The sequence below is a fragment of the Bombus fervidus genome, chromosome 5 (assembly GCF_041682495.2).
Source record: "Bombus fervidus isolate BK054 chromosome 5, iyBomFerv1, whole genome shotgun sequence".
Classification (NCBI taxonomy): Eukaryota; Metazoa; Arthropoda; class Insecta; order Hymenoptera; family Apidae; genus Bombus; species Bombus fervidus.
The window spans coordinates 16,169,167-16,178,351 of NC_091521.1; the positions used below are offsets into that span (position 1 = coordinate 16,169,167).

The following is a 9,185-nucleotide window of genomic DNA, read 5'->3' on the forward strand; positions in this document are numbered from 1 at the left end:
CTAAACGAGTCGAATAATCGTGATGCAGAATGCGCTGTCCACATGTCCACTCATCGATCGTTTCTGCACGGTACTTACAATTAGTCACATGTCACATCATAGATTCATCTTCGATTGCTTACTTGTGGGTTAGACAAGATGCGTCGGGGCTGGTCGTAGTAAAAACGTCATTGTTTTCGTGAACATCGAGAGAAAGTTGCAATCCGGTGATTTAGAATAGGAGAACCGATACCTTCGATTGTCACCATCGCGAACCGGGTTAAAATGACATTCTTATTCAAACATCCTAAGCATTTAGTACTATCTTGCTTAGGAATCTGCGTTAAAATCTACTTTCAAATTGTACAGATCCAATTGACGAATAAAGCAGCGCCATCTATCGTCACGTGCACGAACCAGCAAATATGGCAGCGCCGATGATTCGAAATTCGAAATAATGTTCAAAGATAGTTTTAAATATTATAAAAGTCGAAAACCTTGTCCAGATTTAAAAGATGTAATCGATTTGAATAATCCCGATTATAATAAAGTATGTAACAAATTATGAGAACTCTATTCTTTACGTACATAAATTCTTAATACTTTTTAGGTTACTGATTTTAGCAAGAGGTTACATGATGAACAATGCGAATATGAATTGGGATTAAGACCAGTAAAGGACTGGGAAATCTTTGAACTTCGAAGTATTCCAGGACTTATTTTTATAAAAAATCCATTTACGACATACGGACAACGATATTGGATTATAAAATGCTTGAAAGAGTACTCTAGAGAGCCACATAAATTAAACTTAGATGCTCATAATGTTTTAAACAAAAACGAATATTGGTGGGATATATGTTTTGGGTAAGATACAATATGATGATATAAAAAAAATATATTTCCAGTATACCATATACCATAATAATAATATGTTTGCCATATTAATTGCAGAAACTCTGACAAAGGTAAAGAATTATTACCAAAATTAAGATGGGCAACATTAGGGTACCATCATAACTGGGATACAAAATTATATTCTGAAACATCCAGGACAAAAATGCCTACTGAGATGTCTTTGTTGACTTCATTTTTAGCACAAACATTAGGTTTTAAAGATTTTAAGGCTGAAGCAGCAATTATTAACTATTATAGAATGAATTCGACTTTAGCGGGTCATACAGATCATTCTGAAGTTAATGTGGAAGCACCCTTATTCTCTATAAGTTTTGGTCAAACTGCAATATTTTTAATCGGAGGACTTACACAAGAGGATGCAGCTAATGCGATGTTTCTACGGAGTGGAGATATAATAGTGATGTCTGGAAAGTCTCGTCTAAGGTACCATGGCGTACCAAAAATTTTACCAACCGTTGATGCACCATGGGATGACGTAGAAATAAATGATAATAATCAGCACTGTATGTGGAATGGGAGTGATTGGTTCAAAGCAAAAACTTACATTTCTGAAGCTAGAATAAATATGAATGTAAGACAAGTGTTGAAACCTGGACAATTGTCCCTGTTGTAAAATATTGTACAAAATTGTCTTGTATATTTTTATTAAAAATACTTATATTAATTACATTGTAGTTAATACTTATTTCTTCCCCATTATATTGCTGTCAATTCACATCAGTACTAGAAGCTGCACCATAAAAGTATATTGATTCTAATATTTAAGCATCATTATTTGGATTGTCTTCTTTTATGTTTCGATTTACCAGATTACTTTGGAACATATTCAAAATATTCAAAAAGTCCCAGGCAATTGTTGCCATTCTTAATAAAAAATCTTGTGAATGCGATATCCATTTGTCTTTGATGTGATTGATTGCTTCATATCTACTTTCATAGGTATTTGAGGTTGATTCCATTGGCCTATATGGTCTTAGTAAAATATTTGTAGCATCATGAACTGCTTTATTTAGTATAAAATCTTTAGAAATATCTGATTTATGAATCATTTTCTTTTTCATAAAATTAATAATGTAATGTACCAAAATAAGTAGACCTGGAACAGAGATTTCCCACTTAGCGTTCATTTTTCGTTTTTATGTCGAATATATACAAACCTATATCCAAAGACGATTAATGTTCATTCTCATAAGAATATCTTCGGAGGCTTTCCTTATTATTCCAGGTTGCCAGCAACTTCTACGTGTGTTATGCGGATTGACAGCGCAAACGTCTATTCTAAACGTGTTATTTGACTTACTGTCGCTAATACGGAAACAACGATTTTCTTTTATTAATCGTTGTATGAAACAATCTTTCATTTCTTCAAATGAGTAGGAGGTATGGTACTTGTGTTCCATTAAAAATTTTTGTTTTCTAGTCCCCTTATTTCATTCTTTGTTTAAATTAAGTTTAAGATATTATAAATTTTGATTAAACATACTTCCAAACTTATGTACTAATGTTAATGGTGCGACATTTTGCTTTTCAATTGTTTCATATACTCACTGTATCAAACAATCTGATTACATTCCTTTTTCTTCATCCTCTTACTAATTTTAAAATTACGCGCTAATTTTTGCGCAACTATATATACAGCTTCAAACTTCCGGTCCTACGAGTCAGCTGATCAGTTTCATTCTTGTCTGCTTGATAGTTCTCTCAACTATGTCTGGAAAGGATAAACTTGCGATTTTCCCTTCTCGGGGGTAAGCATTTCCCTTTCAAATTATACGACTCTATTTTATTCTTTCAGTGGATCTTATTTTTCACTTATTTAATATCTTTTCTCTTTTATTACCAAATTTTCTGAGTCTGTTATCATCCATCATAAGATGGGTGTAACCCTATTCCTATTTATTTAAAATTTTTAAATTATATTTCTCATATATTCGTATTATTAACATGTAAGTATTTTTTTATAAGTCAAGATTGTAGTCTTTAACTGTTATACAAGTACAGCAAGTGTACATATTGTTTACTTCTTTCATTATATTGATAATAATGCCTGTGAATATAATAACACAGAATTTATATTCTTTTTATCTTTTTCTTTTCAGAGCGCAAATGTTAATGAAGTCTCGTTTACATGGAGCACAAAAGGGTCATGGTTTGTTAAAAAAGAAAGCAGATGCATTGCAAATGCGTTTTAGATTAATTCTGGGTAAAATTATTGAGGTACAAAGAGACATTTATTTTCATGAACAATTGTTCTTTTTTTATAACAATTTTATTCTTCTCTATATCTAGACAAAAACTCTTATGGGAGAAGTAATGAAAGAGGCAGCTTTCTCATTGGCTGAAGCCAAGTTTGCAACTGGAGACTTCAATCAAGTAGTTCTTCAGAATGTGACAAAAGCTCAAATTAAAATTAGATCTAAGAAAGATAATGTTGCCGGTGTTAATCTTCCAGTGTTTGAGTCCTATCAAGATGGTACAGATACCTACGAGTTAGCAGGTTTGGCAAGAGGTGGCCAGCAATTGGCGAAATTGAAAAAGAATTATCAAAGAGCAGTGAAGTTATTAGTGGAATTAGCATCTTTACAAACAAGTTTTGTAACCTTGGATGAAGTTATTAAAATCACAAACCGCCGTGTAAATGCCATTGAACATGTTATCATTCCAAGAATTGAAAAAACTCTTGCTTATATAATTTCTGAGTTGGATGAATTGGAAAGAGAAGAGTTCTATCGATTAAAGAAGATTCAGGATAAGAAGAAACAAATAAAAGCAAAGGTAAGATTTACATTCTAAAAATAATTCCATTCCTCACCTGTTTTGGTCAAGTATCTTTTAAAATGCTTAAACTGTTTCACAGGCTGAAGCAGCTAGGGCAGAGATGATAGCTTCTGGCAGAGAATATGTAGAAACTGCAAATATCCTAGATGAAGGAGATGATGATATTTTATTTTAAACACTGTACACAACATGTTTTCACACTCTGAAGTATTAAAAAAATATGTTTTAATTCTGAATGAATGTGTTAAAGAATGAATCCAATAAGGCATGAGAATAGATTTAGTCCTTTCACAAATATCCTTGGACAATATTAATTTCACAGTAGATAGCTATATTATACAGAAGATTGTATTATAAAAATATGAAACATCTGTACAAGCAGATGATAATGTGTTTATGGTATTACTAATATTTTTAATTACAATATATCATATTATAATATGATATGATAAATGAAAAATGTTATTAATATTTTTTATTAGTTGTATATTATTGACTCGATATTTGTTGAAACTGTATTTGGTGCATACAATGTACTCATATTGTTATATTGATAAAGATATAATTTTACGCGATCAATTTGCGGCAACAGCAACATTACGGAAGATTATAGAATCAATTATTTAGAAAAATTTATGAAGAATAAAGATATTCATATACATATATATATATTCATTTCTATGTTTGTATTCTTTTTGTTCACCAATACTCAATCCCCTCTATGATAATCAGAAATACTTGTCTGTTAATTTCATATAATTTGTAAAAACATCACTGGTTTTCATTAAACAATAAACGCATGTTTCTTTCTAACAATGTATTCCAGTGGTACCCAAGAACATAAATCCAATATGTTTATTTTGTTATTCTTTATCAAAAAGTATGGGTACTATTGGAACATGATCAGCGCGAATTTCGCATTAGAAATAATTAAGAAGAATGCATAATCATTATAGCCAGTAAATTTCTTGAACTGGGTCAATCAATATATGGAGCTTTTCCCATATGAGTCAGCTCTCCCTACTAAGGGTAGTGCGCGCGTAGAAAATCCTTTCAGTGCGCGGAAAATTCGTGCCGTGACCACCCCAAAGATGTCGTCCGATGATTTAAAGGTCGTGGGTGTTCCAGAAAGTCGTTTCGACGATGCAATTAACCATCTGAAATGGAATTTCTTCTCCGACGAACCGTTGAATCACGCGGTAGGACTATGCGAAAAAGGGGAGAGCCAATTCGAGCTGGAAAGACATTGTCTACTCACTTTAAAGCAGGGATACTCGAGGATGCTGGTGGATCAAAATGGAATGGTAAGCTGAATTTAAAAAAAAACGAATGTTGTACCCTTCTTTTTTTTTTTTTTACAATAAAAAGATTATGATTATGTACTGTTGCTCAACTTGTGAATTTATTTTGTGCGTTATAAGTATTTCATTGACGAGGGAAGGTTTTCTTACGATATGTATGGACCTTGAACGTTAAGTTCATTGCCGATCATAAGTACTGTCCTATCAGATAGCTGGTATGGCATTGAATGGTATCCTGAAGAAGGGAGAGCGCGAAGAAGCTGAACGTCGCCTTGCAGAATTGAACGATGAAAAATTCAAAATAATATTCGGACTCCTGTACAAAGTTAACAAGAAAGTAGATCTTTTTTACAAGTACAATGTCGACGAGTTATTCGAGTGTCGAATCCTCAGTATCGATGAGAATTACCGTGGAAAAGGTCTGGCGAGCATTCTGATGGCAGACAGTATAGAAATCGCTAAAACCGCTGGTTTCAAGGTATAATTCTAAATCGTATTTCATCCTTATCATCGTAATTATAGTAATTTTCTTCACAAAATGATAATTCTGTATGATAAATGTTGTTGAAGCATGCAGTTTAAGTTCGGTGAAAAATTTCTTTAGAGCCGTACTATTGCATACTCCGTGACCTTTACCATTTCCTGCCGGAAGCTTGTACTAATTTTATGGCAATCCATCATATTTGAATTATAATTTGCTAACATTTATGTACTGAGTAATGCTTTTTTATGTAAATGACAAACAAATTATTTATTAAATCTAATATGGTAAAATAACACGAAGAAATTTACGCAAAGTTACAAATTTGTTAAAGAATAGATTCAATGTATTTATTCGTATATATATATATATATATATATATATATATATATATGTGCTACACAATCGTGCGTGGAGGCGTGGTCGTTTTGGTAAGAAGTTCACATTTTACTTTTGTTTCAGCATGTTCTTCGATTAATATGCATGGGATGATTTTCGTTTACCAAGATGTAAAATTGCAATGCACTCGTTACCTTCTCGAGAGGTATTTTTGCACGCAGTGTACTTCATACGAAGTGTATGTAAATGTCTGTGTGCACTCAAAGATATCCCACAAATATAGTGTTGAAATTGTTGTATGTTTACAGGTGTTTAAAGTTGATGCAACGGGCATGTATTCGCAGAAGGTATGCTACAAGCATGGTCTTGAAGTAGAGGCGATGATTCAGTACAGGGATCTCGATGAATCGATCAGACCGGCCCCTCCCCATCAAGCTTTAAAGTTGTTGGTGAAGGTGTTGGATTAAAAATTGAAAGTCTAATAGAAAACAAAATGAGAGTTAACATTAATCTTGAGAAATCTTTAATAACCAGAAAAAGATTTTACGAAAGAGCAGTAGTGTAAACTATGTGTATCGTTGTGTGACAATAACAGATCTCTAATGTATGTTTGTCTTAAAGATGCATTTATGAAATATATCTATAAACAGGGCGAACCGTATGCCTTTCTTAAAAAGTATTAATAATTTGAGGCATCGGTTACTGCCCTTTGTCGGTGTTCTGAATGGTGTGCCATTATTAAGACGGAAAAAAAAGATAATATTCAGTAATAATATTACGATAATATTTGAGTTGACAGATACAAGAATGAAAAGATCCATTTAACATTTCCTTCTTTGGACCACTGTTCTGCATTCTGCTAATTCAGAATAAAACGAATTGCTCTGGTTTGCATAGTAAAAGATATATGAAAAGAAATTCGTGTATCCGTGTATCGCAAAGAAATGCGAATGTATATCAACGATAGTATCATAATAGAAACCCTATGTCAAGAATGTGATAGTTTAACAATTGTTAACTCTCTTTTACAATTCTACAGTTCACTGATGGTAAATTGAAAGTATATTATACGTACATAGTACCGAAATGTTTGAAGTCTTCGATTGTGCAGTCATTTTTTTGCAGCTATCATGAGAAAATAACAGAACATGGAATATTTCTTGATCCGTGTCTAAAAATTTATCAAAAACGGTAATTTAGCTAATGATTACAGGAATAACTGGATGGGTCCACATGAATATAGAATAAAGTTACGAGAAGTATTATTTTTATTGGTGTTACGTGTTACGAAAATATATTATAAATTATTTTGTAAAACTATCCGCCAAATAAACATTATACTTCATAATGACTAATGACTTCTAATAATCCTTTCAAATAACTTTAAATACAAATTTTTCAATTATATAGGTAATTTTATATTAATAACGAATGTATAAGTATGCAGTGCAGTATGTTTAACAATTAAATTTTCCATAAAACTTACGTAGTTTAAAAAGGAAAACAGTCTTATAGGAACATTTATACATGTAACAGAAAAGCTTAAAAGTTCACTTGAGGTCTAAAATGTTTTTGCAGCTTATTTGCCTTAAATTGCAATTGTGTAGAATATTTTGCCTGGACTCTTTCCATATATTTGATATCTCTCATTTTCTTTACAACTGCCTCTTTTTGTGTTTCTGACCATCCTAAAGCTCTATATTGCGACAATATTTTATGCAGTTTTGTACTCTTTGATACTGCAACTGCCCTATTTGGATTTAAGTTTTGTTTATAGTATCTGAACAGAGATCTATGACCAATAATACTTCCTGATGGTAATACTAGCTGATAATCGCCATCATCTAATTCTGGTATTTCAATCTCTGCATCTGGATCACCAATTTCTGCATCAGGATAGCTGGATGAATAATCATAAAATTTTGCATATTCTGCTAATGCATCTCCTTCGTGCAACATTTTACAATGACCTTTATCTATCATATGTGCCCTAACAGCCTCAACGGTTTGAAAACATCTTCCTGTTAATTTATTATAAACAAACACAATTAGTTTTCCAATTTCTTTATAATTATAAAAATACAAATTTAAATTAACTTACCAGAATCGTTACACCAAATGCACATGTATCCAGCAAAAATTTTTTCTCCAAGATACACAAGTAAACCTTTAATGTCTGTGCAATATTCAGGATCTGGTATGAAGAACGAATGTGCAATTGTCATATGTTTTAGATTGCGTACCAATGACCTACTATGATGATTGCAAAATAAACAATTGTTATTTATGACTGGATTTTCAGTATCTTCCATCCATTCGTCAGAATTTACAGATTCAATATCAGAATCTACTTCCATATCGTCACTTAGTTGTTTTACAGAAACTTCTCCTTGTCCATTTTTCTTAATTACAGAACCAAACGATGGACCAGCATTATTTTCAAGATCTTCACTTTCAGTTTCAAAAGGAACATCTTGTTTTGCACATTTCTCCCTGTGTTTTTTTGATAATAAATGATTTTCATATTGATTTCTTGTGTTGAAATTCTTCTTACATATTTTACAACTTATCGTTCCTTCTTCCTTTTCTTTGTCATCTTTGGTCCTTTGTGCAATCACTCTTTTCTGAAAATCTTCTATGGATGCAGGAGGTAGTTCAGCTACTTTTCTTTTTAAATTGTATCTGTGCCAGTCTGATTTGTAGTGTTGTCTCTGTATATCTAAATCTCTGAATACTACTCGGCATGTGATGCAAGTAAACGGCGAAGTCATTTTTGTTAATAGATTTTAACAAACCAAAAATTAACAACAGTCAACAACTTTATAAATTTACTATTCTTAAGCGTCAAAGATTTCGTTGTTAAATATTAACTATATTATAACATTTACTGCAGTTTATTTATTACGTTAATCAATATTACGAATACTAGTAGTTGTTAATGAACATTGAGGTTATGTTGGTGATTCAACACAATTACTATTATCGAAACTTATAACATTGCATCAGTATATTCAGAAGCATACATAGATTTACTTCTTTACTTGTAAGATAAGAAAATTTTTTGATAAATTATCAATAAGTCGTATACTTTTGACGACAATCTTGCGAAATACGTACTTGTGAAAAAACTAAGCATTATAACTATAACATCAAAAAGGTCATCAATAAGTTTGTCGTTAGTTTTTAATTTTTAAGATAAGTTTTTGATTGTGACTGAAAAATTAAATACTTTAATACTAAAAATATCTGTTAAATGTATATTTGTTTATTCACATGGCTTTATATTAATTAATTAATTATATGATTAGACAAGACTACTGTTATCGTTATTGTTTCTTTAAATCAATCCGAATTGGGTCATTCTTTATACTCATATAAGCAAACAAAAG

General features: G+C 31.6%; 4 protein-coding genes across 7 annotated transcripts; 3 read left to right on the top strand and 1 right to left on the bottom strand.

The window, feature by feature from the left end:
• Nucleotides 1-358: 358 nt before the first annotated feature.
• Nucleotides 359-1,564, top strand: Alkb (alpha-ketoglutarate-dependent dioxygenase AlkB). Its single transcript, XM_072003085.1, has 3 exons — nt 359-529; nt 590-846; nt 934-1,564. Exons 1-3 carry the CDS (start codon nt 437-439, stop codon nt 1,508-1,510), a joined length of 927 nt encoding a protein of 308 aa, XP_071859186.1. The 5' UTR covers nt 359-436; the 3' UTR covers nt 1,511-1,564.
• Nucleotides 1,565-2,533: 969 nt separating this feature from the next.
• On the top strand, nt 2,534-4,338 carry Vha36-1 (V-type proton ATPase subunit Vha36-1). Its single transcript, XM_072003101.1, has 4 exons — nt 2,534-2,645; nt 2,997-3,114; nt 3,187-3,672; nt 3,755-4,338. The coding sequence occupies exons 1-4, from the start codon at nt 2,605-2,607 to the stop codon at nt 3,848-3,850; spliced, it is 741 nt and encodes a 246-aa protein (XP_071859202.1). The 5' UTR covers nt 2,534-2,604; the 3' UTR covers nt 3,851-4,338.
• Nucleotides 4,339-4,482: 144 nt separating this feature from the next.
• On the top strand, nt 4,483-7,147 carry LOC139987152 (arylalkylamine N-acetyltransferase 1). Of its 4 annotated transcripts, none has more exons than XR_011799792.1 (4): nt 4,483-4,979; nt 5,185-5,454; nt 6,105-6,845; nt 6,922-7,147. XR_011799792.1 is itself a non-coding variant. In XM_072003100.1 (3 exons), the coding sequence occupies exons 1-3, from the start codon at nt 4,665-4,667 to the stop codon at nt 6,261-6,263; spliced, it is 744 nt and encodes a 247-aa protein (XP_071859201.1). In that variant the 5' UTR covers nt 4,483-4,664; the 3' UTR covers nt 6,264-7,147. The 4 variants fall into 4 exon arrangements, 1 of the variants encoding a protein (XP_071859201.1); XR_011799793.1 differs by lacking the exon at nt 6,922-7,147 and adding an exon at nt 5,920-6,034 and having other exon boundaries at nt 6,105-6,252; XR_011799794.1 differs by lacking the exon at nt 6,922-7,147 and adding an exon at nt 5,920-6,001 and having other exon boundaries at nt 6,105-6,252.
• On the bottom strand, nt 7,049-8,930 carry LOC139987135 (cytoplasmic 60S subunit biogenesis factor ZNF622). The gene is made up of 2 exons (XM_072003075.1): nt 7,898-8,930; nt 7,049-7,817 (listed from the first exon to the last, which is right to left on the bottom strand). Exons 1-2 carry the CDS (start codon nt 8,565-8,567, stop codon nt 7,339-7,341), a joined length of 1,149 nt encoding a protein of 382 aa, XP_071859176.1. The 5' UTR covers nt 8,568-8,930; the 3' UTR covers nt 7,049-7,338.
• Between the last annotated feature and the right edge of the window lie 255 nt (nt 8,931-9,185).

What these genes read in the sequence shown, in the direction of transcription:
- Alkb (XM_072003085.1), top strand. Translation starts at nt 437, where the DNA reads ATGTTCAAAGATAGTTTTAAATATTATAAAAGTCGAAAACCTTGTCCA. An exon ending in ATAATCCCGATTATAATAAA is followed by an intron (nt 530 to 589) that starts GTATGTAACAAA and finishes AATACTTTTTAG; the next exon opens with GTTACTGATTTTAGCAAGAG. An exon ending in TGGTGGGATATATGTTTTGG is followed by an intron (nt 847 to 933) that starts GTAAGATACAAT and finishes TATTAATTGCAG; the next exon opens with AAACTCTGACAAAGGTAAAG.
- Vha36-1 (XM_072003101.1), top strand. Translation starts at nt 2,605, where the DNA reads ATGTCTGGAAAGGATAAACTTGCGATTTTCCCTTCTCGGGG. An exon ending in GCGATTTTCCCTTCTCGGGG is followed by an intron (nt 2,646 to 2,996) that starts GTAAGCATTTCC and finishes TTTTCTTTTCAG; the next exon opens with AGCGCAAATGTTAATGAAGT. An exon ending in TTCTGGGTAAAATTATTGAG is followed by an intron (nt 3,115 to 3,186) that starts GTACAAAGAGAC and finishes CTCTATATCTAG; the next exon opens with ACAAAAACTCTTATGGGAGA.
- LOC139987152 (XM_072003100.1), top strand. Translation starts at nt 4,665, where the DNA reads ATGGAGCTTTTCCCATATGAGTCAGCTCTCCCTACTAAGGGTAGTGCG. An exon ending in TGGTGGATCAAAATGGAATG is followed by an intron (nt 4,980 to 5,184) that starts GTAAGCTGAATT and finishes CTGTCCTATCAG; the next exon opens with ATAGCTGGTATGGCATTGAA. An exon ending in CTAAAACCGCTGGTTTCAAG is followed by an intron (nt 5,455 to 6,104) that starts GTATAATTCTAA and finishes GTATGTTTACAG; the next exon opens with GTGTTTAAAGTTGATGCAAC.
- LOC139987135 (XM_072003075.1), bottom strand. Translation starts at nt 8,567, where the DNA reads ATGACTTCGCCGTTTACTTGCATCACATGCCGAGTAGTATTCAGAGAT. An exon ending in CATTTGGTGTAACGATTCTG is followed by an intron (nt 7,818 to 7,897) that starts GTAAGTTAATTT and finishes ATAAATTAACAG; the next exon opens with GAAGATGTTTTCAAACCGTT.